We start from the raw sequence: 25,031 nt of genomic DNA on the forward strand, positions 1-25,031 counted from the left end.
AATGTTTATTGAATTTATAAATGATTTTTTATTTACTTTGAAAAAAATAAGCATGATAGTTTACTTTTTGTCCAAAATTTCAAATTGAATTTTGTCACAACCAAAGAATAAAAAATTGATGGTTTTATTGGGATAAACGGAAGTCAAATTTCAATTTGTGAAGCTGCTTTTAAATTTTCAATCGCAGAAAATAATTTTTTTTCAATGAATTTCTAAAAATTTTTAACACAAAAAAATCATTTTGAAATTAAATAGAAATCTTTTTCAAATGTTCGACTATTTTTCATTAACAATAAATTGTATTTTGCCAATAAGCTATCAATTTTCTGTGTTTTACGTCATTTTATCGCTTTCTGTAAAATATTATGACGTTCAAAACAATAATTTTAACAATATTTGTATTTATAAAACGGAAATTAATGCACTTAGTTCAAACAAACTGACAGAACCAAACAAAAGGGCATTACACAAGTTCTTGCGGAAGATTTATAGAATCTATTGGGCGTAAATTATAGTAATTTTGGACATGGGTATACCTGTATTATATTTACATACTGACTCATAATATAAGTTCGGGTCCTTTGAATTTATAAGGTAATAAATTAATGACAACGATAAATATATATTATTCATTTGATTGATTTAAACCTGTGCAGACAAGTGTTTTAACCATGATTTTCGGATGGCTAATGGGATTTATAATAGCCCGACGTGCGGAATAATAGATTAGATTCTCCTCGTACTCGAGAGGGTCACTTTCAATTTTCTATCACCTTCTAAAGTTTCATTCTTCAGCGTCATGGCTAGTAAGTGGTTCTCAGCCTCATAAAACATTTTTTTTATCAGTTTCCTACCACGGAATTTTAACAAAATTCGTTTCTTCTTTTTTTTTTTAGTTTTAAAAGTGATTACCGGGCTTAATTTTATTGGTGCGGTACTAAGTTCTTCGCTAGAGGTAAATATACTGTTATTGATATCTGTTGTAAAAAATAGTTGATTTTATATTTATTCACGAAATTTTAGCTTCATCATCACATGACACCAGAAGAGAGGCAGCAAGTTTTTTACACCGACGGAACCGACGGTATTTTTTTTTATTTTTTTATTTTTTTATAAAGTAAATACATTTTTTCTGTTTGGTGAATCATTTTTTTATTGAAATTAAATTTCAGTTCCTCCGTATGAAATTGTGACAATTCACTCATCTCGAGTAGAAAAGCGTGATGTTAATGCGGGACATGTTTTTGAAGTGAGTGCTTACGGTGAAAATGTAAAAGCTTGGATTACGCCAACTGAGGGAATTTTGGCTGGTGTCAATACTCCTATTTGTGGAGTGAGAAGTCGAAGCGATGGTAGAATTGACATTTATAAATATCCGAATGTAAGTACACAAATATTATATTTGTGTCTTTTTTCTGATTATAAAGAAACATGTATTGTGAATTTTTCGGTAAAGTTGAAGTTGATAAAAAATTTGAATTGTAATTTTTGTTCATTTTTGAAATCGAAAAAAAATTTGAAATGAATTTTTTAATGATTTGTGACTTGAAAAAAAAATTGAAGACTAATTTAAAAATTTTTTATAGAAAATGAAGGAAATAGAAGCTACTGTATTCAAGAACACTAATCAAAGAATTACTATGACTGTCAATTACCGTTCTGACGGAACTAGAATGATGGTAAATAGACAAATTTGGTTTTACGACATTATATCTGTGTGAAAAAAATTTTTTCTAGAGAATAGTAATGTATAATAATAATACGAAAAAAAATATATGACTCGGATATGATGTTCATGAATATAATGACGAGAGAACCACAAATTATTTGTCAGATCATTTTTGTTATTGATTTTTAGGCTTACTAACTTTTAATTCAATTCTAGAATGGTATAGTCGGTAGCAAAAATTGGTACGTGAAACCAGTACCCGAACGTCTGACCAATTCAATAAATCGATACCGAAGATCTGTTGACAACATTAACTCTGATTACGAGGATAAATCCTACCATATTGTTTACCAAATTCCTATGACTTCGAATAACTCAACTCTGATGGCTCGTAAGTTGAAAAATTTTAAACTATACTAGGTAGAATACGAAGCAGTTTATTTTGCAAAAATTACTGTTCAGATTTCAACAAAAATTGTGACAATGATAAAAATTATATATTAAATGCTTTTTACAATTGAAAGTACAGATTTGAAGCAGTGACAGTTCTACCTTAAAATTTGGATTTTTTCCAATAATAACTTTTTTCAGCGCTAACTCAGTCAAAAAAATCAAAACGTGCTATTGCCCTTCCTCATGTAATTTATCCGGAAGTACTTGTCATTCTTGATTGGGATCTGTACCGGCAGCTCGGAGGAACTATTGAGAGCGCTGTGCCATATCTTCTAAGCTTTTGGAACGGTGTTGATTTGAAGTACCGTGGACTTCAGAATCCTCGGTATCGATTAAACATTGCAGCTATCTTCCTGCCTGAGGTATCGATTTTTTGAATATACTTTCAGAAAAAATTCTACATCGTTCAACCTAGAGGCGTACAAATATATATTTTCCAGTTATTGCTTAGCATTCAAATGTAATTATAATCTTATTGATAAACTTTGTTGTACAGGATCCAAATGCTCTTTTGTTTATTCAAAAAAGTATAAGTTACGGACCACAAAGTTTAGACAGCCAATTAGTAATACAGCACAGCGCGAGATGGTTGTACGATCATCAAAGGATCATCCCGTTGAACAAATACGATGTTGCTGTTACATTGACTAAGTAAAAGTCCAAACTATTCATACTAAAAATAATTTTGAATTATGCTCAATGCGAGTCAAAATGAAAAATTACTTTTTTTCTTTCGTATTTTTACAGTCGGCAAATGTTTACGAACGAAAACGGACGACCAAGTTATGGATTAGGACGTGCTTGGATCAGCGGAGCTTGCAGTACTCATAATCAATATGGCGTACATAGGAGCGCGGTAGTACACGATGAAGGCACCTTTGGGGGTATTCATGTTGCAGCTCACGAACTAGGACACTTGTAAGTGTAAGAATTATTTTTTGAATTGAACAAATTGATGAAAACAATTTGATAATGATTAAAGGTTTGGAGCCACCCACGATGGAATAGAACATCCAGACTGTCCAACACACGTTGGTACCATAATGGCTGACCATCCAATTTTGAACACTGAATATTCTTACTCGTGGTCTTGGTGCAGCCAAAATGACTTCTCTAGATTTTTACAGTAACTTTCTAAAAATTTAACTAACTTAATGAATGTAAAATTGGAATTTCCAGAAAATGATTGAATTCTGTTACAGTTACCACAATCCGACGTGTCTTTACAACGTACCCAATCTGGGAACACCAGTTCCAAGGTTGCTGCCTGGGAAAATGATGAACGCACATCAACAGTGCTCAATGATAAACAGAAATACCCAAGCTTACATCACTACAGACATATGCAAAAAATTGGTCTGCTATGATACAACACGGCGAATATGGTATAATAATGTCAATTGGTCAGCTGCTGATGGGACTTATTGCGCTCCAGGAAGAATGTGTCTTTATGGAAAATGTGTCAGTGAAAACTAAGTTTAAGATTTAGAAAATTCTTATTTGTTTATCGTTTTTTGGTTTTTTATTGTTAAGAGATTTATTATGATAATACGTTGCATCAAACAATTGTTTCCTTATATTATTGTACATTTAATTATAAATATTATTTTTATTATCACTATTGCTTTTTTTTCTCAAAGTTAAAGATCTAGCCGCTGATAGTTGAACCTTTTGTATAAAAGTTATCTCAGGACATCAATGGGTGTTGGCGCTGTTTAATTTGAATAATCGAACACGTCATCGAGTGGGTCCTAGAATTTACATAATCACATATAACCGGATAATTAATACAAATTTGTACACTTGTGCTGGTGGTTACAAGGTCACCGTAGACTAGTTTTTTGTCATTGATCCGAACACCTGGGTTGGCGGTGTTTTGAGTATTTTATTATCTTGACTTGTAAAACGAGAAAGTTTTTTCGGAACCTATAACTTTATTCCTACTAATCGTTTTTGTACAAACTTTTACGGCTCGTATCTTCCAGTTGAGGTTCCATGATATTATACTTTATTATGCTGAAGATATAAACATGAAAGTTCATTATTTTTCCCGAAATTCCTTTTTCGGATGTTTATTTCACACTGATAAAACTTTGTTTGATTTTTGTAGATAACAGATTAAGTGTTAGCTTTAAAGAAAAAAACTTATTTTTTGAAATTAGCGACTATATGTATTATTTTTTAATTTTTTGATATAATAATTACGGTTGATTTAATATTTCTATTTATTTTTGGATCAATATTTCAATTTTTCTAACAGAAATATTCGTTGATAAAAAAAAAGGTTTATCTGAAGTATACACTGATAAAAAATATTAAATTTATTGAAAAGAAAATATTCTGAATAAAAAAAATTTTCAAAGAGAGCTGTTCTAGGCTTTCAAGCTCTTCAAACACTATCCTTTAAATTTTCAAACTGTAATTACTTTTGAATGAATAAACCGATTTTTACACGGCTCGACCGATTGACTTCAAAATTTTATCAGCTCAAAATCTCAATGAACATTTTTGTCCGCTGCGTCGTTCATCTTCATCAGTTGATTCGTTCTCAAATTTTATCTCACGACAAAATTTTATTTACATACATACATACATACACACACACTCACCGCCGGACGTCCAGCTGGAAATAGTCGTAACGGCTTCTTAGGATCTCAAAACATGGAGATCTGATGAAAACTCGCATTCTCAAAATCGGACCGAAATTTGTGTTCCTACTTTTGAAAATTATTGATTTTTAAAGCAAGGAGTTAAAAAAAAAGTCTTCTCATTATTTTTCATTTATTTAACATAAAAAAAATCCATTTATCGTGTCCAATAAAATTTTTCCACAATAGTAAAACATTATCATATCTTAATATGCAAATAAAAAATTTAGCCATTTCCTGACTCAGTTTGTCGAACTGAGTGAGAAAATATGGTTCGTTCAAAACTTTATATATGTCTATGTAATTTTTAAAGAAGCATTCGACGCAGTTTTTTAAACACAAAAAATGTATACATGGTTTCATTATGGTTTTTTCGCACGTTTTAAAGGTATTTTGAAAAAACATAAGGACACAAATTTTTTATTTTTTTTTTTTTCTAATTTCTTTAAAATGGCTCGATGAATTTACTCTTAAATCTACTCAGATATAAGTTTTAATAAACTCTTTCGAATGACGTGTCGTAGAATTCAATCGGTTGATTCATTTACAATTCAATTTTCAATTTTCAATTTTCTTAGCGGGAAATTAAAAATTGTGTCACTAATAATTGATTTGAAAAGTCTTGATTAATTGATTGACGGTTAACTAATAATATCATCTTTAATTAATATTTTATAAAATTATAAGCAATAAATATTTTATCGAAACATTCCTTGACCTTGAATCGCTCATAAATCATTCTGTCATAAAGATAAAATCATATCAAAGTCATAACGTGGTAATGACAGTTTTAAAATAATAGAAAAATTTTCATCAAGATTTAGAATAAAATTTAGTAAAATTATTGTAAATGTCAAACTTATAAAATTATTTACAAAACTATTTTAAAATATTGTATTTATCACACATTTAGAAAAAAGCAAACATACGACGTCACCTATTGTGAAGACTAATGAAAAGTGTGATTTCAATTATTGAACAATTTTAATCTTCTAATTAAATATTTTTCACGACTCTACGTCACAGATTAAACAAAAAATGAACAATTCTAGATCACCAACTGTGCCATTAAAAAATCGTAATATTTAATCAATAAATTACATATTAACTATTTCATCAGATAATGTCAAAATGTAAGACGCCACTTGAGCATAAAATCTTCAAATCATTTCTATTAACACTTGGTTATATTTTTGTATTATATGACAGTGATTGATTCTCAGAAAAAAAATGCGATTAGTTTACCTTCAAATTATCAAATTATGTGTGATCGAAAGAATCCGTATGGTAAAACAAAAATTTATGACGGATAGATAAAAATAAATATTTGTTCTAGTGTGAGTTGACACTGGTATACAACTAATAACTTCTTAATAATTTTTAGATCTGTACTAATAATTACAGGTGGCAATAGTATGTGTGAACAAGTGGCTCATCAAGTATTTATAATAACTTATGCTCCTTTTATAAGCAAGTTATTAACGATTTGATTGTATTCTACTTTTTGATTTTGAAGAGTATTCATTCATTTAATTTTTAAAAATTAACATGCGGTTTAGCAGTAAGTTTGTTTTTTGTTCTTTTTTTTTGTCGGCAAATCAGAAGCTTAACGAAATCCCAAAAATTTTGATGAGTTTAAAAAAAAAAAACCAACAGAATATCAATTGTTTTTTCTATTAATTACAGTTTAATGATAGAATGAAAATAATTAATGATCGGACTCAAATATAAAAAAAAAATTTTTTTTGTGTCTAGTGAGTAGATGTGAAATTGTTTGGGAAAAAACCTTTTTTCAAAATTAAAAATCTATTCTTCTAAAAGAAATCAATTCTACCAAAAATTAATGTGAACAAAAGAAAAAAAATTTTAAGCTAAACTAATTAATTATTTGAAATTAATTTGAAAAAATCGTGTAGTGTCGTGGCACACCAAATAGGAACGAAGTTTAGTCATCACGTAGACTATACATAAAAATCTTACGCTTTTTTTTTAAAGTCACGGACGTTTTTTGCCAACTAGGGTACCTCTTCGCAATGCCCCCACAAGGAACTTCGTTCCAAAAAATCTATTGGTTCGAATAAATCTTCATAAAGCTCTTAGAAAAAGAAATTTCAACTTGCGCTACATCTTATAATTGCACAATAAAATTGCTTATAACATTTTTTTCGATTATTTTTCATTAAAAAGACAAATTTTCAAGTATTAAGGAATCATTTAAAAAATTGTTGTTGAAAAAAAAAATTGATTAGTAATATTTTGGTTTTAATATAAATTTGATGGAAAAAAATTGTTTTTACTTTTAGGACTTACATCAGTGGTTTTTATCGGGTTACTCCTTCTTTTGGAAGTATCTGCGAGACAAAGTGATCAGGTGAAATTCATTTTACTTAATAACACGATGATAAAAATTTTTTTTAATAAACTTTTTCAATATTGTTTTTATTGATAGCGCAACTATGGATCATCTTCGAGACGTCCATCTACACGTATTCAATCGCCTCAGAATAATCGTAAATATACATTCATAATTTGTGACATAATACACACATAAAGTGATAAAAAACTTGAAATGCAAATGAGAGAATGAAATTAAATTTCAGTTATAGGACCGACTTATGCGGTAGTGCCGAATAATCCATCGCAGGAGAGAAGATTTAGAAATAGAAGAATAAATTTTAAAAGAATCAATTCATGGATCAATCCCAAGCACGGTGTTCTCTTCAACCTAGATACACCAGTTTATTCGGTCAGAAATACTAACAGGGCATTCCAACCTGATATTCAAGAATACCCAAATGTAAGATTTTTATTTTACAAAAGCACTTTAAATTTTGAGTTTCAAATTTGCTTATCAAAAATATAGCTATTTTTAATTTCCCGCTGAGATAATTGAAAATTTTCAAAAATCGGGAAGTTTTGGTTTTATCCCGTTTTTCTCTCATAACTTTTGAACGGCTAGACCGATTTTATCGCGGTTGGTACCATTCGAACGGACTAGATTAAACTTAGATTTTGAATACAATTTGGACTGACTCGACCCTGTAGATTTTGAGAAATCTCAAAGAAAATTTTTGAAAAAAATTTTTTCAAATGTGGTTTTTTTGGAATAACTTTTAAACGGCTTTATCGATGAATTCCAAAAACTAATCAATTTTTAAGCTCAAAAAACCACGACGATCGCTGTCAACCCGGTCAAAATCAGTTGATTCGTTCACGAGTTTTCGAAAGAAAACCTAAAAAAGTGTTTTTTCGTAATTACTTCGAAATTCCTTATCCGATCAAATTAAACTTTAAGATTCTTTGTGAGGCTTCAAAAACTGCGGCAAATGCCGCCAACCACGTGAAAATCGGTTCATTCATTCAAAAGTTATTGCGGTTTGAATATTTAAAAAATAGTGTTTTATGAAAGTTCTATCAGACTTTTAAGCTAGGAGAGCTCGAAATGACACGAACATCATATTTTTCAGTTCGAAGAGCTCAAAAACGTAATAAGTGCAATTTTAAGTATAGAATTAGCGGGAAGTTGCAGGGACAGTCTTTAGGGTCAACCGTTTTCATAATTTTTTTGTTTTGTTTTGTGAATAGGTGTTTCGTCACCTGATATCGAATTTGTATGAAGATATTATGAATGCTTCAGTACCAGAAATAATCACACGCAATAATTACAGGGCTTCGGTAATTATGGAAGAAAAATTGAATTTTAGCTTTATTTGGAAAATATATTAAATAAATATTTAAAAATTTTAGACTAATAATGTTCGAAGACCTGTACCTCCCCGTTTTTGGCGTCCGAGAACGTATGTTCCAAGGGCAACCCCATACAATAGAAACCAATACATAAATATAGTATCGATGACCAATAATACTTTTGGTCGTTCATCTTGTGAGTATGTTTTATAAATAATTTTTTGAATAATAAATTCATTTAATCTAATTAATTTCACTAAATTTTAATAACTTTTCATATATTAATTTGGATATAAAGTGGCCAAAAAAGTTACAGTAGCCGCAAACGACTTTTTTTACCCTTCTTAGATTTTCAATTTATTGTGTTTGATTTACAGCATCCTCGCAAAATCCAAAACTACCAATTCCATCAATAATTCATCCCGAAGTATTGGTAATCGTTGACTACGCATTGTACAAAAAATTTCACCGAAGTGTTTGGGAGGTAGTTACTTACTTAATGGGATTTTGGAACGGCGTTGATTTGAGGTTTCGAGATTTTAACTATCCTCATGTTAGATTGAGTATAGTTGGTATTCTTATTGCTGAGGTATGTGATAATCATCTTCATCAAACACGGTAAAATAATTATTAAAATCGTCTCTAATAATCATAATTTTTACATAGGACGAAAAAGCTTTAAGCTACATCTACAGAAATCGTGAGGGTGTCGATGCTGTGAATGGTATAGAATTAATTAACCATAAGCATTCATGGTTGTATGAACAAAAAGCCAAGTTTCCATTTACGAGTTATGATCTTTCAATTACAATGACTGGGTAAGTTCTAGTTTGTCATAAAACCAATTTAAGTTTTACTTTTCATGAACTATAATTATTCTTAATTTATCGTGAACTAATTGTTTAGACTCAAAACGGTTATGAAAGGCTTGGCCGGTGTAGGATCAGCTTGTCATGTAGATCATAATCTTAGACAGGCATATCGAACGGGATTTGTTAACGATCTTGGTGCCTACGAGGCTATTATGGCGGCTGCTCATGAAGTCGGTCATTTGTAAGTAATTAAAAAAAAGTGTTAAATTTTGCCAAAATCAATCAACTTTTAGTGTTTTCTTGTTCAATTACTTAGATTAGGAATGAGTCATGATAACAAAACTGACGGTAAGTGTGGCACCGACCATGGCTACGTCATGGCTCCGATATTGAAATCCAAAACGACATCATGGAGCTGGTCACCTTGTTCGCGCTCGGAGTTTAACATATTTCTCAGGTAATTTTTAACATACTGACATTGATTTTTGACAATTCACAATCATTAATTACTCTTTATTAAATTTCGTTCGTTTGTATCATAAGCATGGGAGATAAGATCTGCTTGTACAACAAACCAAGAAGCCATGGAGTATTACCAAGACTGCTGCCCGGAAAATTGGTAGACGCCGATCAACAGTGCAAAAGAGCAGGATTCCTCCACGCAGTACTTAACGAAAAAACGTGTCTCAAATTTGAGTGCCTAATGAATTATGGTAACGAACAAGCTTATCATATTTCTTCAGAGGGTGCTGCTGACGGCACTGCTTGTGGCAATGGAAAAATTTGCCTTCGTGGATTTTGTCGAGAGGAAAAATTTCTGAATTAATATTATCATGATCGTAATAATTTAAATAAAGGAATATGTTAAACAGAGGAGTTGAACTTCTTTTTGATTAGGTTTATGGTATTTGCAATAATAGCTGGCTTTTGCTGCTAATTATACGGTTCTTTCTTATAAAAAAATTTTTATATTGGAATTTAATATACAGTAATAATTATATCGTTATGTAATTTTTTAGTATTACAAACAAATGTCTAAATAAATTTGAATAATTTGGATAGCAATGGTTTTTTTTTGTTTTTGTGTACAGTATTATAACCACAATCATTTTTATACATAGGTACAGAGATAAAAATTCTGATAAGCTTCTCCTACACGGAAAGAACAAGATGACACTGGATATCATTCTAGATTATACTGAGTGAAAAAATTTTTTAGATAGTACCTAGTATAATTTAAAATACAATGAGTATAATTAAGATTACAATGAGTATAATCAAGATTACAATGAGTATAATCAAGATTACAATGAGTATAATCCAGATATCACCCCGTATAATCTGGATTATACTTATTACTATCTGATATTTTTTTCACCATAGATATCACTGAGTATAATCTGAGATGATATTCAGTGTCATCATGTTCTTTTCGTGTAGAAAGAAATATAAATGTTTAACACGTAGGCAAGCATAAAATTTGAGATCTACAATTATTTCTATTTTCATATGAATCATTTCCGAAACTGATATTTATTGTCATATGTATTGGATAATCCACAAAATTTGACTTCACTTTTTTTTGAAAATAAAATCTTAATAATGTTACGCTGCTCATATTAAAATTTTAGAGATTTAATCGTTTTCTAAGTCAACAAATTTTTTTTCAAACCTCATGTAAAGAAGTTCTCTATTTGTGACTTTAATAAGTAATTGATTATTTATTCTTTCGTACCTGTAGTTTAATTTCTTTTTTGATTTCCATAGCAATTAATGAAAACTATCTATTATCGATAATTATCACTTCATAAAATACTGTAATATTTAAATTAATAAATAAAAAAAAATGTCAAAAAATTTTTCTCACTAGATGTTTTAGCCAGATAAATTTTAAGAAAATTATGCAAAATTTTATGAATAGAAAAAAAAATCAAATAAAATAATCATAAAAATGATAAATTAGGTACAGGTTGGGCGTGACCGATCTGCCGTATAATTTACAAGTTATTCCAGTATGATGTAACTCGTTTCATTTTAATTCAAACACGAAAACGTCAAAAATGGTAACGATGTATAAAAAATAGTAAGCGTGTGTGAATATACATAGGCGGAGAAAAAATATTGATATTTCCTTTTTAATCATTATCAATATCCAGGTAAAAAATCATAAAGTGGTGGTGGAAATAAAAGTTTATAACACCCGTATTTTCGATTTACCAAGTCAGTCCCTCAGTAAAAGTTGAAGGGAAAATAGAAGATCTCCATCATTTTTTTTTTTTTTTTTTTTTCCAACGCGCTAGGTAAAACTATTTAAATAGTATATTAGTTAATAAGTAAATGAACTATTAATATATTTTAAAGCTTCTAGACTGCAAAAATGATTGTCCAATTTTTGCTGATTAATGTCATAAACTTTGTATCATCGCAATTGGTAAAGTTGAAATTTATTAATTTAATGTCATTATTGTAATCGAGTTTCAAAATTTGAAAATTGTTTTTATCTTTATGATAGATACACAAACTAACGTTGGTGGATATGCAAAATACATTTGAGAAGCACACGAACAGTGGTAAAAATTTTTTATTGAACAATAATTCGTGTGATATCAAATTTAGTAATTTACTGTCATTTCAGTGCCGAAGTTCGAAATTGTGCAGGTGGATGTTTTGGAAGTGCCAAGTCATTTTGATCATAATATTTACAGTTATAATATTCCAAGTTATAATATTTCAAGTTATAATTATAACAATAAAAATAAAAATATCAATATTGATAAAAATAAAAATAATAATTACAATCGAAATGGACTCTTCATATCGTTGAAGCCGTTTGGAGAGCATATAAAAATGTGGCTGAATCCTATTGACGGAATGTTGGCAGGGGAAGATTTGCCGATTTATACGCTTTCGAGCGATCCCAATAATAAAAACAAAGTTAAAACGGAAAAACATGTTGGAGTAAGTTTATTTGTAAATAATGTGAAAATGAGTGAAAGTATAAACTAGGAAAAATAATTTTTATCAAATCTATTTTGAAAAAAGTCTTATTACAAAATTTTTTTCCTTTTGTTATTTGTAACATTTTAAATCTAATTTAGATATTTTTTTAGTATATGAAATACGCGCTTTCAAAATTATATGAAAACACACTACACGCTACAACATTAGCGATTAATAATCATTCGGACGGAAGAAAAAGCATGGTAAGAAAACAAGTTTGGTTTTAAATTATCATAGAATATAAAAAAAAAATTCCGTGACTGTTTCGATAAGCTATAAGTTATAAATTGCTAGCATGTATAAATTTTCATCGGCTAAAATCTAAAATTCATTTTTTTAATCCAAAACTTTTGAATATTCTTCAATTAAAAAATTTATCATAAGCATATTTAATTTGAATTTGACTATTTTATTAGACAGGTTTCATAGGAAACTCCTACATTCGTCCGGTACCGTCCGAAATGATAAACCAGGTAAGGAGGTACCGCAGAGCTTTAAACGATACTGATCATCTTGATAACAAGATTTACCACATAATTCAAAAGATACCTGAGTCCGAGCTCAAGAAAGAGTTACGTAAGTTTCAATTTTAAGATTTTTTCTATAAAACGACAATTCAATATCTGACATTGAATGTAACAACGCTAATTTGACAAATAACTGATTGCCTAGCATTGAAAATAATAAAATCAAGGTCCAGAAGATCTTACCCAACAGTCCTTTATCCAGAAGTACTAATTATTATCGACTACAGCCTGAATCGCAAATTCGAGGGCAATATGAAGGAAATCCTTGTCTATCTATTATCGTATTGGAATGGCGTTGACATGCGATTCCGGGGGATTGAAAACCCTAAGATAAGGCTAAATATCGCGGGATTTATGTTTGCTCAAGTACTCATCATTGCTTCTTTAATTATTAAATAATTTTGTCGATTATCAAACTCAAATTTCTTCTTCTAGGATCCGTGGGTCCTGTCATACATTAGAAACTACATTGAAGGGAACCGAGTAAACGACTACATTTCGAAAATTGAATCCAAGGGACGGTGGTTGTACCGAATGAATTCGGTGGTTCCGATCGACAGTTATGACGTCGCTGTGACAATGATGACGTAATTTTTGAATAATTAAAAAAATATATCCAAATTTAATAAAATCTAATATATATTATCATTTTTTTTTCTAAGACATAAGATGTGTGATTATCAAGGGTGTGCAATTTTGGGAGTCAGTCCAGTTGGATCAGCTTGTCATGTGGATCATGCTCATCAAACAATGTACAAAATTTTAATTGTTCGTGACACTGGAGCTTATGAAGGAATTTCATCTACCGTCCATGAATTAGGCCATGCGTAAATATTTTTATTAATTATTTGGAACTACAATTACGCATATTTAAATACAAAAAAAATAATTGTTTTCGTGATTATTTTATAATTTAAATGATAAACTGTTAATGATTTTTATTTGAAATTAGATTCGGTATGAATCACGATGGCCAAATAAACAGAAGATGTCCGAGTCAAAATGGCTTCATCATGGCGCCCAGTGATGTACACACTCCTCAACAATTTGACTGGTCTTTATGCTCGTTAAATGATCTTCAAAACTTTGTCAAGTACTCTGATTTCTATAATTGTTTAATGATTTTACAGTGTAAGCCAGTTGATTAAATTATTAATGAATATTAATGTGTTTTTCAGAATGAATCCTAAATGTATGTTGAACAAACCTCGCCAAGGAAAACAGCTGCAAAGATTTTTACCGGGAAAATTAATGGATGCAAACAAGCAATGCCAAATGTTGAATGCATTCGGAGCTTTTGTAATCAATGATAGTATTTGTTTGCGCTTGAAATGTGTATTTGGAATAAATTCTTTGTTCTCGGATTACGTTATACCCTCGGCTGCTGAAGGAACACCATGTGGTGTAGGAAAAATTTGTCTTCATGGTAAATGTATCTATGAAAGTCAAATTACGTATTGATGCTGTCATTTTGTCTTTGTTTTAAGTGAAAATATTAATTGTAATTTTTTTGTCTAAGTGTGCAATAAAAATTTGAATGTAGCTCATGTTTTTGGAAAAATACAATAAATCTTTAACTACCGTAAATTATTTCACATATTTTCTTTCAATGACAAAATAGATCGTCAATTTCTAGCAGCTGTGGTAAACACAAATGCTACTAGATTCAATATAGAGACAAACGTATTAGGTATTGATAACAATTTTTTTATCTAATGAACGGCTTTAGAAGTTATTTTTCAATCACATTTTTTAGGAATACGATTAAAATTTTAACAAATTGTCTATTAGTTTCTGTTTTTAAAAATAAGATAGTGAAATTTTAAATGGGTGTCTTAAATAATTTTTGAGCTACAGCTTTTTGAAAAAATGCCATCCGTAAGTCAGAAAGATGCGTTATATTATATGGTCTAAAAATTTCACAACAATCGCTGCATATCTTTTTTTAAATCTCTGAAACTTACTTTCTTTTTTTGAACGATCACACTATTGGAGCCCCTTGGAAGGGATTTAATTTAAATGCACAATAAAACTTCAACACACAAATGTTTAGTCTCAAAACTTCACAGTTTCCTTAAAAATAATATTTTTACCGGTCACTCTGCATAATTTTTTAAGAATAACAATACTTGCTATTCAAAGTTTAGTTTTCTAATTATTGCAATTCTCGCGATGTATTTCTTCGAACAAAGATTGGTAATATAACAATTTCAGTCTCACAACAACTGGAAACTAAGACTTTTCTAACTGATTAAATTGTTGCTAAGTAAAAAATTTCTGTAAAACATTCGAGCTGTCCTCAAAAAATTAATGACTTTACGTTACAACTTTAAAAACTACCAAACACGATTAAGCAAAGAGCAATAGATCATACCTTATACGTAATAATTATTAACAACTTGGTACCGAAAAAAGAGCGATGACGTCAGCAATAAATATAAATTATGCAACTTGCGTCAAATCGATGAAACAGGTACTAAATATTGATAGGTTTAAATATATTAACTATTTGTACGACCACAATAAATTCATGAAAAACAGAAAGAAAGTGCGTAAACTCGTTAATAAAGATTGATAGATTATCTGATTTAAGTATTGAGTCAAGTGTACTCGCTTGAACGCATTGTTCCACGCAGTCATATATCTATGACATCCTGCGATAGAGTTTACTGTTTTTGAGTCTTTCAAACCAAAACGACCTTCCTCATTATGGTTTTTTTAGAACTAGTTCTAATCATTTTTGCAGTCACGGGCTCGCAATCGGTAATTGCAAATTGCAAATGTTTATTTCAAAATTTATTACCATTATAAAATTAACATTAATTGCAATTGCAGATCCATCATAAAATGACTAAGAATGAATTGATAGAAGTTTTTGGTGTCGAAACTTTATCAGAAGGTGACGATGAAAATTTTTAAGATTTTTTTTTTTGGATAAGAACAGTCGGTAATTGATATAAATGAAATATTTTAGTGCCTCATTACGATGTTGTACCCATTTCTGTAACAGAATCACAAAATTACCGGAAGAGCATCCTCATTTCTGTAAAACCTTTTGGAAAACATATAAAAATATGGCTTAATCCTGTGTCTGGGATCCTGGCGGGTGAAGATATGCCTATTTACAAGATATCAAGTGATCCGGATAATAAAAGCATGGTTGACATACAAACAGACCAAAATGTAAGATATAATTTCAAAATGATATTTAAATCTTTGATCTTTGATCCAAAAGATTGATGAAATAAATTTTTGTTTTAGTTGATAAAGTCGCTAATTCCTCAAATGTACGAAAACACTTTGTATGCCACTACAATTGCTGTTAACAATCATTCTCTTGGACAAAGTCTAGTAAGATTCATTCAATGGCTCTTGAAACTCAAAAAACTTGTATTCAAAAGAACGTGTCGATGTAAGATACGTTTGTACTATTTTTTTTTCTTTGTTTAGAAAGGTGTAATTGGAGATTCATTCATTCAACCGGTCCCACATCGATTAAGAAAGCATGTAAAGAAACAAAAGAAGCTTCATCATCTAGACAACCGAATTTATCACATAGTTCACAAGATACCTTCCAAAAACATGCATTCTCGTGAGTATTGAAAATAATTTGATTTGTTTAGAACTTTTGATACAATTTGAACGTTTTAATTTAATTTTTGCAGCAGCATTGAACGTAAAGGCATCAAAAATTTCAAGACCAAGAAATCTGTATCCGAACGTCATATACCCCGAAATCTTGATTATAGCCGACTACAACTTCTTGAAAAAGTTTGAGACAATCGAAGATGCTGTAATGTATCTTCTGACATTTTGGAACGGTGTTGATATGAGGTATAGAAGTTTAGAACATCCAAAAGTTAGATTAAACATTGCTGGTATTGTAGTTGCTCAGGTAATTTGCAAATTTCTTCAAATTTTCACCCTTTGTGATATCAGAAAATTATGCATTTGTATAATTTTTTATATTGAATCTCGAAAAGTTTAATAGTTTAAAAATTTTGATTCACCGTAGGATCCTTTTGTTCTTCGATGCATGAATATAGTTAACGGCAAATTAATGAGATCTTCAGATATCCTAAGTGCAATGGGCAAATGGTTGTATTTCATGCACAAGTGGATTCCAATCACGAGTTATGATATTGCAGTGACTATGAGTCCGTAAGTATCCACACATCAAGAAATAAATATGATGAAGAAAATTAATAATCAAGATTTCATTAACAGATTTGAGTTATGCGAGTATGAATCCCTGTGTGGTATTCTTGGACAAGTTGCGGCTGTAGGAGCTGCTTGTCATGTCTCAAAGAAGCATCAGACAATCAAGAAAGTAGCAATCATTCGTGACAGAGCCGCTTTTGACGGCGTCAATACTGCAGCTCACGAATTGGGCCACATGTAAGTTGATTTTGATTTCTGATTTATTTAAAAATGATCATTAGTTATTATATTATATGATTGCTACTGTAGGTTTGGAATGATGCATGATGGTCAAATCAACAGAAAGTGCAGTGAAAAGCATGGTTTTATCATGTCACCTACGAATCAACATTCAAAGTACTCATTTGAATGGTCGTCGTGTTCTCTCACTGACATGCAGCGTTTCTTAACGTAAAAATATTATAATTATAATTTTGTAGAAGTAATTATGTGTTTAGATTTTAATTTTACTGTCTTCGTTAATTTCAGAAGCTTAAGAGCATCATGTTTGGAAAACAAGCCCAATCAGGGCAAAGCAATAAAGCGATATTTACCAGGAAAATTAATGGATGCAGATCAGCAATGCAAATTTATGAAAGCTGGGAAGGCGCTTGTGATAGATGACAGTATTTGCACGCAGCTCAAGTGCTTGATAGAGGTTCATTCGGACCCGTTGCCTGAAGCTGCTGAAGGCACTCCTTGTGGTGATGGAAAACTTTGTCTTCACGGAAGATGTGTTCTCGAAAGCAGCGTAACGTTATGAAAATGTGATTATGATATTTTGATATTTTAATAAAAATTTTATAAAAAAATCAACTAAACTTATGGTTTTTTAACTCTAACTTTTCCTTCCGTGACATTAAAATCTCTTGATTCGCTGAGGTTTGAAATTTTTATAATTTTTGATCTGAATCGAGTGGTACCTAGAGTACGTACTGAAAAATTTTTTAGTCTATGAGTATATAAAGCCCAAACTTACACACATTTTTGTCAACATGAAGGTCATAAATATCCGGATATTGACAGAAATAAATATTGTATATTGATATGCACAAATTATTGTAAATAAACACACATGTGAACGCATAAAGGAATAAAATCAACAAATTTGTTTGATCAGAGATAATAAATCGCTGAGTGACAATATCATAATGCGTCGGATCGTTTTGATGTCTGTGACCATAGAAAATTGAATCACGTAACAATTGTGATTTATTGAATATTGACTTGTAAGGTTAACGCAATGAATTCGATCCAAAACAATTTCAAGGGCAGCGAATACATATTTATGATGCCCAATAGGACACCTAGTTCGGTATTATGTTCATTTTCTGGATGAAAAGTGTAGTCTGATCCAGCCTAGTATTAATATTAATCGATAAAAAATTCGATATTTATCTTCTAATTTTTGATTCTACAAAAATGATTGCAGAATTAGTTTTGCTCGGTGTTATTTCGAGTGTATACTCCCAATCGGTAACTATGACAATGAAAATTTATAAAGAATATTGCTTAATAAAGTAGAAGTCAAAAATAATTAATGACATTACAGCTTCATCATGCCACCTATTAGAAACTAAGAACACTCAAAGATTCTAACTGTAAATTCGTAAACTAAAATATGTTAGGTATCAATTAATTCCAGCAGATAGCGTGTGGATAGAAAATTCTTTCCTACCTAGAAAGTTGACTTTAATATTTGATAGTCCAAATTAAATACCGATTGGATTTACTCTTTGAGTATTATCTGTTTCCAACATCAAGTGCACTTCATTTGCTGTTGATGTTTTGACTTGCTCAACTATGAGTGATTCGATGCCCATCAAAGTATTTTCGTGATGAAAATATTATTTAAAAAAAATTTTTTTAAAACATGCATTAATTCTTTTTTATAGTTTTATTTAATTCTGATAAGTAATTTTTTTGAAAAGAAATATTTTCTTCTTTTCCTGTAAAACTGAACAAGTCTTATCAAGTCTTAATAACTCTTTGAGAAATTCCGAAATTGCAGGGAAAATTTGACTTTTGAAGAGTATTGCAGAGTTTTGAAGACTTATTAAGTCTTTCCTTTACTTAGTTAGGGATGTGAAGACTTTCGAAAAGTCTTATTCAGAGTTATAAAGACTTTTCAAGAGTTTTTTCAGAGAATTATTTCCACAAGGGACTACATTAGCAGTCAATGCTCATAGCAATGGAAAACGGAGTATGGTAAATTTTTTAAAAATCATTCTCCTTAGTACGAAGTTTAAGATTACGATTGCAAAGAAACATTGTTATTTTTCATCAGAGAGGTTTCATTGGAGACACATTCAATCGGTACCTTCTCATCTTATGGACCACGCTAAAAGACATCGGAGATCAGTTAAAGGTTCGCTGGATGAAGAATCCGATCATGAGAACTATCACGTCATTCGCAAAATACCGAAACTTGAAGAAATTCACTATTCTCGTAAGTATTGGTATCAATACTAATCATAAGATCCATCAATTATGATTATGATGATATGATTTTATACAGCTCCCATAGAAGCCTTTTCAAATTCAAGTAGAACTCGTCGATCAATCAGATATCAACCAGTTGAGGAGTATCCAGAAATAATCTATCCCCAAATTCTTTTGCTCATAGACTATTATATTTTGAACAAATTTGAAAACGATTGGACAGAGTTAATAGTTTACGTTTTGTCCTTCTGGAACGGAGTAGATATGAGGTACAGAGACATAATCCGTCCCAGAGTGAGATTAAACATCAATGGCATTGTGATTGCTACGGTAAATTCATAAAACTCAATTATTTGATTATTTTCCACAAACTTTAAAGATCTGTTGTTTTAATAACTATCTTTATCTATAGGATCCAAATTTACTTCCATACCTACATGTTGGCAAATTCGGACCATATGCAGTAGATATTGATGATGCCTTAGTAGAGAAAGCCAATTGGTTGAAAGACGAAGTGCTGAGTAAGCACATCGATTACTTCGACGCCAATGACACCTATGACGTTGCAGTAACAATGACTCAGTATGGATTCAAATATCAATTAACGAAATATAATGATTGTATTACTCATTTCTATTGTTTTATTTTCTGCCAGATTTACTTTGTGTGGAGCTGAACCAGATTGTGGTGTTCTTGGACTAGCTCGTCCTAATGGGGCTTGTACTAAATATAACGTAGCAATAGTGAAAGATTTCGGCGGTTTTGGTGGCATAATGACAGCTGCTCATGAATTGGGACATTTGTATGTAAAAATCATTAGTAACTCTCCTATCATTTGATTGTGTGCCTAAGCTGGTGTTGATTTTTTACAGATTCGGTATTCACCATGATGGTGAAAGAAACAGATGTTCTGATGCACATGACTACATAATGACTACATTCGACAAATTCACGCCTCAAGCATTTGATTGGTCACCATATTCGCTACGATACACGGATCAATTTCTTAAGTAAATAAATGCTTGATTCATTTAGTGTGAGTTTTGTTATAAAAATTATTCAATTCTTGATGATTTTCAGAAGCGGAAGGGGCAGGTGTTTGTACAATCATCCATTTTATGATAAACCTTTCCAAAGATATTTACCAGGAAAACTAATGGATGCTAATAGGCAATGTAAGATCTTGAGAAGAGGATATGCGACGGTTATAGATGACTCAATTTGCACTCAATTGAAGTGCAACGGTATTTACACTGATGTTCGTTTGCCGGAAGCAGCAGAAGGTACTCCTTGTGGTCAGGGACGATTGTGCCTTCACGGAAGATGTGATTTTGAAAGTTTGGGTGTTTAAATATTTTCAAAATGCGTAATAACAGTTTTTAGTTATCAAAGCAAAAGGTTTCGTTGTTATTTTTTTAAACAGACTTTGTAGATGTCTTTGAAGATTTGAATAATACAGAATGCAATATTCAATTTGACTGATGTTTTGAACCGATTATATACTTCCATATTGAATAAAGAAGCTTATTAATTCAACTTCATTTTTATTAAAATTTTTGATTATATACATTCAATAATCATGAGTGATGTAAGTTGAGTTGAGATTTGTGGAGAGAAAAATAATTATAACTTTCAGGTGTTGTAAACATATTCACAGATGTTCGATGACATTTCTGTGAATGTTGATCCGCTCCAAGATTAGCATCACTAATAAGGGATATATAAATCATTAACTCCCTGGATTTGGCGGCACTACGACATTTGCAAGCCTTATTTGAGAAGTAATTTTTGTTTATGTAGACGATGTTATAGTAGCTTCCAAGACAATTAAGATTAGTTATTCTTAAGTTGAATGTGAAATATTTTTACACCGGGTTATTACAAGCCGGAAAATATTTATTGGATTAATTTAGATAATTTTAATTTGGAATATTTACTGATTTTTAGTGTGCCATTAATTTACTGAACTTTATTTATAATGCTCGGGGAACTATTGAGTTAACAATTTTCTTCTACCGTTGTGATGATAAGTCTGAAAGTCTTGTGATTTGGTGATATTTAACTCACGAATTGCAAAAAACTTCGTTTCACCTATCGCCTCTTTATTAAATCCGCAAAATGATTAAGAATTTAATTTTGTTTTGCATATTTTCGCATGTTTTGTCACAAATGGTAACTATTAAAAAATTTGTACAAAAAATTTTGGAAATTGATGAAATAATTTTAATTGATTTGCATCAACAGATACATCATATGATGACACCTGAAGAAGTAAACAAAATATTTCCAGTTAAAAACTCTACTGAGAGTAATAAATTGTTTATTTTCATATCGTTTTAAGTTTTAAGCTTTATTAATATCTTAATAAAAAATTTTAATGTTTCCTGTAATATTATTTTAGTACCAACTTACGACATTGTGCCGGTTTTGGTAACGAAACCTGAAAACAAAAGCATAAATGGCTCCTATCTTTTTCAAACTCCTTTTGGAGAACATAAACACATGTGGCTTAATCCTTTGGATGGAATTTTGGCTAGTGAAAACATAACCATTTCTTCATTAAAGTACAATTCTAGTATCGATGGATTAAACATCACGGATTGGTCAAATGTAAATCAACTATAATTTCATTCATTAATGAAAATGGATCAGAATTATTGATAACTATAATCAAAAATTTTTTTAGCTGGTTGAAAGTATTATACCAAATATTTACGAAAACACATTACACGCCACAACAGTTGCTGTTAATAGTGATGCAAACGGAGTGTTATCAATGGTAAGATAATAGGGTGTTCCAAAATGTAACTTCGATGATGGACCTCTCAAAATTGGAATTTTGGGTTCCGCTTTAAATAGGAATTGTGTTTGGGCATTTTCTGACATATTCTGAGCGTAAAGAATTTATTTGATATCCAGAGAATTTTTTAACAAGAGCTTTGTTTGGGCATTTCCGCTGAAATTTTGAAATTTGGTCGGACGTATCCATAGAAAACTTCTGTAAAAAATTCTCTGAATATCAAATAAATTCTTTACGCTCAAAATATGTCAGAAAATGCCCAAACATAACTTCTATTAAAAGCGGAACCTAAAATTCCAATTTTGAAAGGTCAATCATCGAAGTTACATTTTGGAACACCCTAGTAAGATAACTTATAAACTTATTGCAAATTTAAAATATTACACCTAACAACACTGCATTGTTGCATTAGACGGGTTACATAGGTAATAAATTCATTCACCCTGTACCACCTCGGCTAAGAAGACATGCAAGACGAAGAAGATCAATTAGTTTCAAAACTGTTTCCGACGATCAAGTTGATCATATCATTTACAATATTCCAGATCAATTGAACAAGCACTTACGTAAGTATCTAAATGAAATCATGAAGATTTTGAACTTGTGATCAAATTTCGTTTGGTTCAATTTTTTAGCATCAATAGAAGCGTTCACATTAAAAAGGTCCAGATCGAAAAGATCTATTCCTGAAATAATATACCCCGAAATTTTGATCATTGTTGATCCCGAATTGAATGAAAGAATCGGTGGATCCATACGAGACAAACTTCTGTATCTTTTGGCATTTTGGAACGGGGTTGATATGAGGTACAGAAGTTTAGAGAATCCTAGAATTAGGTTGAACATCGCTCGGATTGTTTTAGCAGAGGTATTTAAAAATAAGATATTTTTCAAAAAATATTACTACATTTTTGTGCTAATTTATTGACGAAATTTTGATTTTAAGGATCGTCTACCCTACGTAACCGTCGATCTCAAAAGCAACTACTTTTTGATGAACCACGTTACTTCCCTACGGGCTCAAGGAAACTGGTTGTTTAAAATGAACGAAACTATTCCACTTGATTCTTATGATTTAGCAGTGACTATGATACCGTAAGTATCCAATTATAATCAAAGCTGGATGAGAATTTTTCAAAGATAAGTCTCAAAGTCTAAGTTAAAGTCTTAATAATCAAAATTGATTTATTCGTTGTCAAAATTTGAACTAATTGTAATTTACAGAAATCTATTTTGCGAAGATAAAATTGGACCGAATTGTACAGTTGTTGGACAAGCATTTCTCCACGGAGCTTGCAAAACATTATTTCTTAATAGGACCACCAACAAAGCAAGTTTTATACGAGATGTAGGAGGATTTGACGGAATACAAACTGCTGCTCACGAATTGGGCCATTTGTAAGTATAGAAAATACAAACCAGGTTAGAAACAATCCAGTCATTTAAAAATTTTATAGGTTTGGTATGTTTCACGACGGTTTATTTGGCTGTAATGATTCGCATGGTTACATAATGGCTCCATCGGACAAATTTACTCCTCAATCATTTGATTGGTCAAACTGTTCGTTGAATCAAATGGACAAATATTTAAAGTAAGCTATTTTTCTATTTTCATTAATCTTGAATCAGTCATGCACTGAAGAAAAAAAGTTTTCTTAGTTAGGTAACAACAGTATCGTGCATGGCACCTGAACAGATCGTGAAGGTTAGTATCCAAACTGCTACTCATAGTTTTACGGATTGTACCCGTAACGATACACTCGTTACTATACAGTAAATGATACCAAGCAGAAAACTTTTTTTTCAGTGTGTGGAAAAAATTTAAAAACTGATTCTTATAATTTACATAACTTATGACTTTTAGAGACGGATTGGGGTCTTGTATGTTCAACCCTCCCCTTTACCAAAATAAACCGTTCCTCAGATATTTGCCGGGAAAACTAATGAACGCCACTCAACAGTGCAGCATGTTCGTAAATGGATCTGCAACTGTCGAAGATGATACGATTTGCACTCAATTAAAGTGCTCGAAAAAGGGAGAAATTCGACTACCTGAAGCTGCTGAAGGCACTCCTTGTGGTGTTGGAAAATTGTGCCTGCATGGAATTTGCACTAAGGAAAGTTCCATAGTATAGATATTCATCAAATGTGTACATAGAATTTTACTCAAAATTATACTGTTACGTTCTGGATTTTCCGAACTTCAATAATTATTTCCAGGCCGGCCGCGTTAGCTGATCGATAGATCCCCGGTGGGCCGCACAGATAATGTCTCGTACCATGATTTTTATTTATAAGATTATTATTAATTTTTACTGATGGAAACAGGGTGGAACAACTAGTAAGCGCTCACCCCTATAGAAATATTAGGAAATAGGGTGAAACGCTAAGAAGCGCTCGCCCCTATTAGAAGTAATTAGTCAAGATTAACATTGTAACATAAAATTTTAATGATAATAAAAAGGTTAGATAGAAGCCGGTGGACAAGGTCCGAGCTCGAAGAGCTCTCCCGGTCGACTGACTTAGTTAATTATTTAATTACACAAATGGTCAGTAGCAGCCATTGTTGGGCTCAGGTTACATCTCGGGAACGTCGTCGAGGCCCGGATTCCATGCTGACGTAGGTACATTAACGTTTCGCGGGCCGCGATGACTTCTTATCGTCTAAAATTTCCGTTGCCGCGTTGCCAATTCAGCAACGAAGCAACAAATCTCCTTTGGAATGTAATTCTGAGAAAATCATTTAATAATTTTACAATAAATTATCGGTTTACAGTTCAAATTTTTGCCAGA

General features: G+C 31.0%; 8 protein-coding genes across 11 annotated transcripts in view; 7 read left to right on the forward strand and 1 right to left on the reverse strand.

Moving 5' to 3' along the window:
* Positions 1-25,031, reverse strand: part of LOC141536358 (sperm flagellar protein 2) — a 179,964-nt gene that overhangs the window by 60,586 nt on the left and 94,347 nt on the right. The window lies entirely within an intron of this gene.
* Positions 521-2,899, forward strand: LOC141536244 (venom metalloproteinase 3-like). Its single transcript, XM_074256627.1, has 6 exons — positions 521-1,084; positions 1,173-1,381; positions 1,587-1,679; positions 1,886-2,060; positions 2,261-2,484; positions 2,619-2,899. The coding sequence occupies exons 1-6, from the start codon at positions 1,036-1,038 to the stop codon at positions 2,775-2,777; spliced, it is 909 nt and encodes a 302-aa protein (XP_074112728.1). The 5' UTR covers positions 521-1,035; the 3' UTR covers positions 2,778-2,899.
* Positions 2,877-3,598, forward strand: LOC141536354 (A disintegrin and metalloproteinase with thrombospondin motifs like). Its single transcript, XM_074256832.1, has 3 exons — positions 2,877-3,040; positions 3,105-3,248; positions 3,325-3,598. The coding sequence occupies exons 1-3, from the start codon at positions 2,877-2,879 to the stop codon at positions 3,596-3,598; spliced, it is 582 nt and encodes a 193-aa protein (XP_074112933.1).
* LOC141536236 (A disintegrin and metalloproteinase with thrombospondin motifs like) lies at positions 5,033-10,334 on the forward strand. 2 transcript variants are annotated; one of them, XM_074256611.1, is made up of 11 exons: positions 5,033-5,158; positions 7,074-7,141; positions 7,220-7,280; positions 7,371-7,567; positions 8,356-8,445; positions 8,518-8,653; positions 8,835-9,046; positions 9,124-9,275; positions 9,364-9,510; positions 9,586-9,726; positions 9,813-10,334. In XM_074256611.1, exons 1-11 carry the CDS (start codon positions 5,116-5,118, stop codon positions 10,093-10,095), a joined length of 1,530 nt encoding a protein of 509 aa, XP_074112712.1. In that variant the 5' UTR covers positions 5,033-5,115; the 3' UTR covers positions 10,096-10,334. The 2 variants fall into 2 exon arrangements, with proteins under 2 accessions (XP_074112712.1, XP_074112713.1); XM_074256612.1 differs by lacking the exon at positions 5,033-5,158 and adding an exon at positions 6,276-6,331.
* LOC141536238 (A disintegrin and metalloproteinase with thrombospondin motifs like) lies at positions 12,002-14,269 on the forward strand. Its single transcript, XM_074256616.1, has 8 exons — positions 12,002-12,227; positions 12,380-12,472; positions 12,686-12,845; positions 12,942-13,162; positions 13,232-13,383; positions 13,459-13,623; positions 13,749-13,889; positions 13,975-14,269. The coding sequence occupies exons 1-8, from the start codon at positions 12,117-12,119 to the stop codon at positions 14,255-14,257; spliced, it is 1,326 nt and encodes a 441-aa protein (XP_074112717.1). The 5' UTR covers positions 12,002-12,116; the 3' UTR covers positions 14,258-14,269.
* LOC141536237 (A disintegrin and metalloproteinase with thrombospondin motifs like) lies at positions 15,202-17,763 on the forward strand. 3 transcript variants are annotated; one of them, XM_074256613.1, is made up of 11 exons: positions 15,202-15,269; positions 15,390-15,559; positions 15,632-15,695; positions 15,807-15,979; positions 16,058-16,147; positions 16,247-16,388; positions 16,462-16,691; positions 16,812-16,957; positions 17,024-17,194; positions 17,267-17,407; positions 17,486-17,763. In XM_074256613.1, the coding sequence occupies exons 2-11, from the start codon at positions 15,506-15,508 to the stop codon at positions 17,757-17,759; spliced, it is 1,485 nt and encodes a 494-aa protein (XP_074112714.1). In that variant the 5' UTR covers positions 15,202-15,269; positions 15,390-15,505; the 3' UTR covers positions 17,760-17,763. The 3 variants fall into 3 exon arrangements, with proteins under 3 accessions (XP_074112714.1, XP_074112715.1, XP_074112716.1); XM_074256614.1 differs by lacking the exon at positions 15,202-15,269 and having other exon boundaries at positions 15,492-15,559; positions 16,465-16,691; XM_074256615.1 differs by lacking the exons at positions 15,202-15,269; positions 15,390-15,559 and having other exon boundaries at positions 15,622-15,695; positions 15,771-15,979.
* LOC141536239 (A disintegrin and metalloproteinase with thrombospondin motifs like) lies at positions 19,084-22,687 on the forward strand. Its single transcript, XM_074256617.1, has 7 exons — positions 19,084-19,204; positions 19,284-19,445; positions 19,515-19,768; positions 19,851-20,020; positions 20,094-20,240; positions 20,311-20,448; positions 20,519-22,687. The coding sequence occupies exons 2-7, from the start codon at positions 19,328-19,330 to the stop codon at positions 20,787-20,789; spliced, it is 1,098 nt and encodes a 365-aa protein (XP_074112718.1). The 5' UTR covers positions 19,084-19,204; positions 19,284-19,327; the 3' UTR covers positions 20,790-22,687.
* Positions 21,695-24,382, forward strand: LOC141536355 (A disintegrin and metalloproteinase with thrombospondin motifs like). The gene is made up of 9 exons (XM_074256833.1): positions 21,695-21,746; positions 21,840-22,048; positions 22,125-22,217; positions 22,651-22,804; positions 22,874-23,106; positions 23,185-23,333; positions 23,463-23,636; positions 23,696-23,830; positions 24,103-24,382. Exons 1-9 carry the CDS (start codon positions 21,695-21,697, stop codon positions 24,371-24,373), a joined length of 1,470 nt encoding a protein of 489 aa, XP_074112934.1. The 3' UTR covers positions 24,374-24,382.

This window comes from Cotesia typhae, unplaced genomic scaffold, assembly GCF_013202065.1.
Source record: "Cotesia typhae breed Kobodo isofemale line unplaced genomic scaffold, CoteBio_Ctyphae scaffold_152, whole genome shotgun sequence".
Taxonomy (NCBI): domain Eukaryota; kingdom Metazoa; phylum Arthropoda; class Insecta; order Hymenoptera; family Braconidae; genus Cotesia; species Cotesia typhae.

Coding starts and splice junctions, on each gene's coding strand:
- LOC141536238 (XM_074256616.1), top strand. CDS start 12,117: ATGTGGCTGAATCCTATTGACGGAATGTTGGCAGGGGAAGATTTGCCG. Junction 12,473..12,685: donor CGGACGGAAGAAAAAGCATG/GTAAGAAAACAA, acceptor CTATTTTATTAG/ACAGGTTTCATAGGAAACTC. Junction 13,890..13,974: donor GATCTTCAAAACTTTGTCAA/GTACTCTGATTT, acceptor TGTGTTTTTCAG/AATGAATCCTAAATGTATGT.
- LOC141536237 (XM_074256613.1), top strand. CDS start 15,506: ATGGTTTTTTTAGAACTAGTTCTAATCATTTTTGCAGTCACGGGCTCG. Junction 15,980..16,057: donor ACATACAAACAGACCAAAAT/GTAAGATATAAT, acceptor TTTTTGTTTTAG/TTGATAAAGTCGCTAATTCC. Junction 17,408..17,485: donor GACATGCAGCGTTTCTTAAC/GTAAAAATATTA, acceptor CGTTAATTTCAG/AAGCTTAAGAGCATCATGTT.
- LOC141536355 (XM_074256833.1), top strand. CDS start 21,695: ATGACACCTGAAGAAGTAAACAAAATATTTCCAGTTAAAAACTCTACT. Junction 23,334..23,462: donor TTAGCAGTGACTATGATACC/GTAAGTATCCAA, acceptor TGTAATTTACAG/AAATCTATTTTGCGAAGATA. Junction 23,637..23,695: donor GCTCACGAATTGGGCCATTT/GTAAGTATAGAA, acceptor AAAATTTTATAG/GTTTGGTATGTTTCACGACG.
- LOC141536236 (XM_074256611.1), top strand. CDS start 5,116: ATGTATACATGGTTTCATTATGGTTTTTTCGCACGTTTTAAAG. Junction 7,281..7,370: donor TCAATCGCCTCAGAATAATC/GTAAATATACAT, acceptor ATTAAATTTCAG/TTATAGGACCGACTTATGCG. Junction 9,047..9,123: donor TTGGTATTCTTATTGCTGAG/GTATGTGATAAT, acceptor ATTTTTACATAG/GACGAAAAAGCTTTAAGCTA.
- LOC141536239 (XM_074256617.1), top strand. CDS start 19,328: ATGGACCACGCTAAAAGACATCGGAGATCAGTTAAAGGTTCGCTGGAT. Junction 19,446..19,514: donor TGAAGAAATTCACTATTCTC/GTAAGTATTGGT, acceptor GATTTTATACAG/CTCCCATAGAAGCCTTTTCA. Junction 20,449..20,518: donor TACACGGATCAATTTCTTAA/GTAAATAAATGC, acceptor GATGATTTTCAG/AAGCGGAAGGGGCAGGTGTT.
- LOC141536354 (XM_074256832.1), top strand. CDS start 2,877: ATGTTTACGAACGAAAACGGACGACCAAGTTATGGATTAGGACGTGCT. Junction 3,041..3,104: donor GCTCACGAACTAGGACACTT/GTAAGTGTAAGA, acceptor TAATGATTAAAG/GTTTGGAGCCACCCACGATG. Junction 3,249..3,324: donor GACTTCTCTAGATTTTTACA/GTAACTTTCTAA, acceptor ATTCTGTTACAG/TTACCACAATCCGACGTGTC.
- LOC141536244 (XM_074256627.1), top strand. CDS start 1,036: ATGACACCAGAAGAGAGGCAGCAAGTTTTTTACACCGACGGAACCGAC. Junction 1,085..1,172: donor TTACACCGACGGAACCGACG/GTATTTTTTTTT, acceptor ATTAAATTTCAG/TTCCTCCGTATGAAATTGTG. Junction 1,680..1,885: donor CTGACGGAACTAGAATGATG/GTAAATAGACAA, acceptor ATTCAATTCTAG/AATGGTATAGTCGGTAGCAA.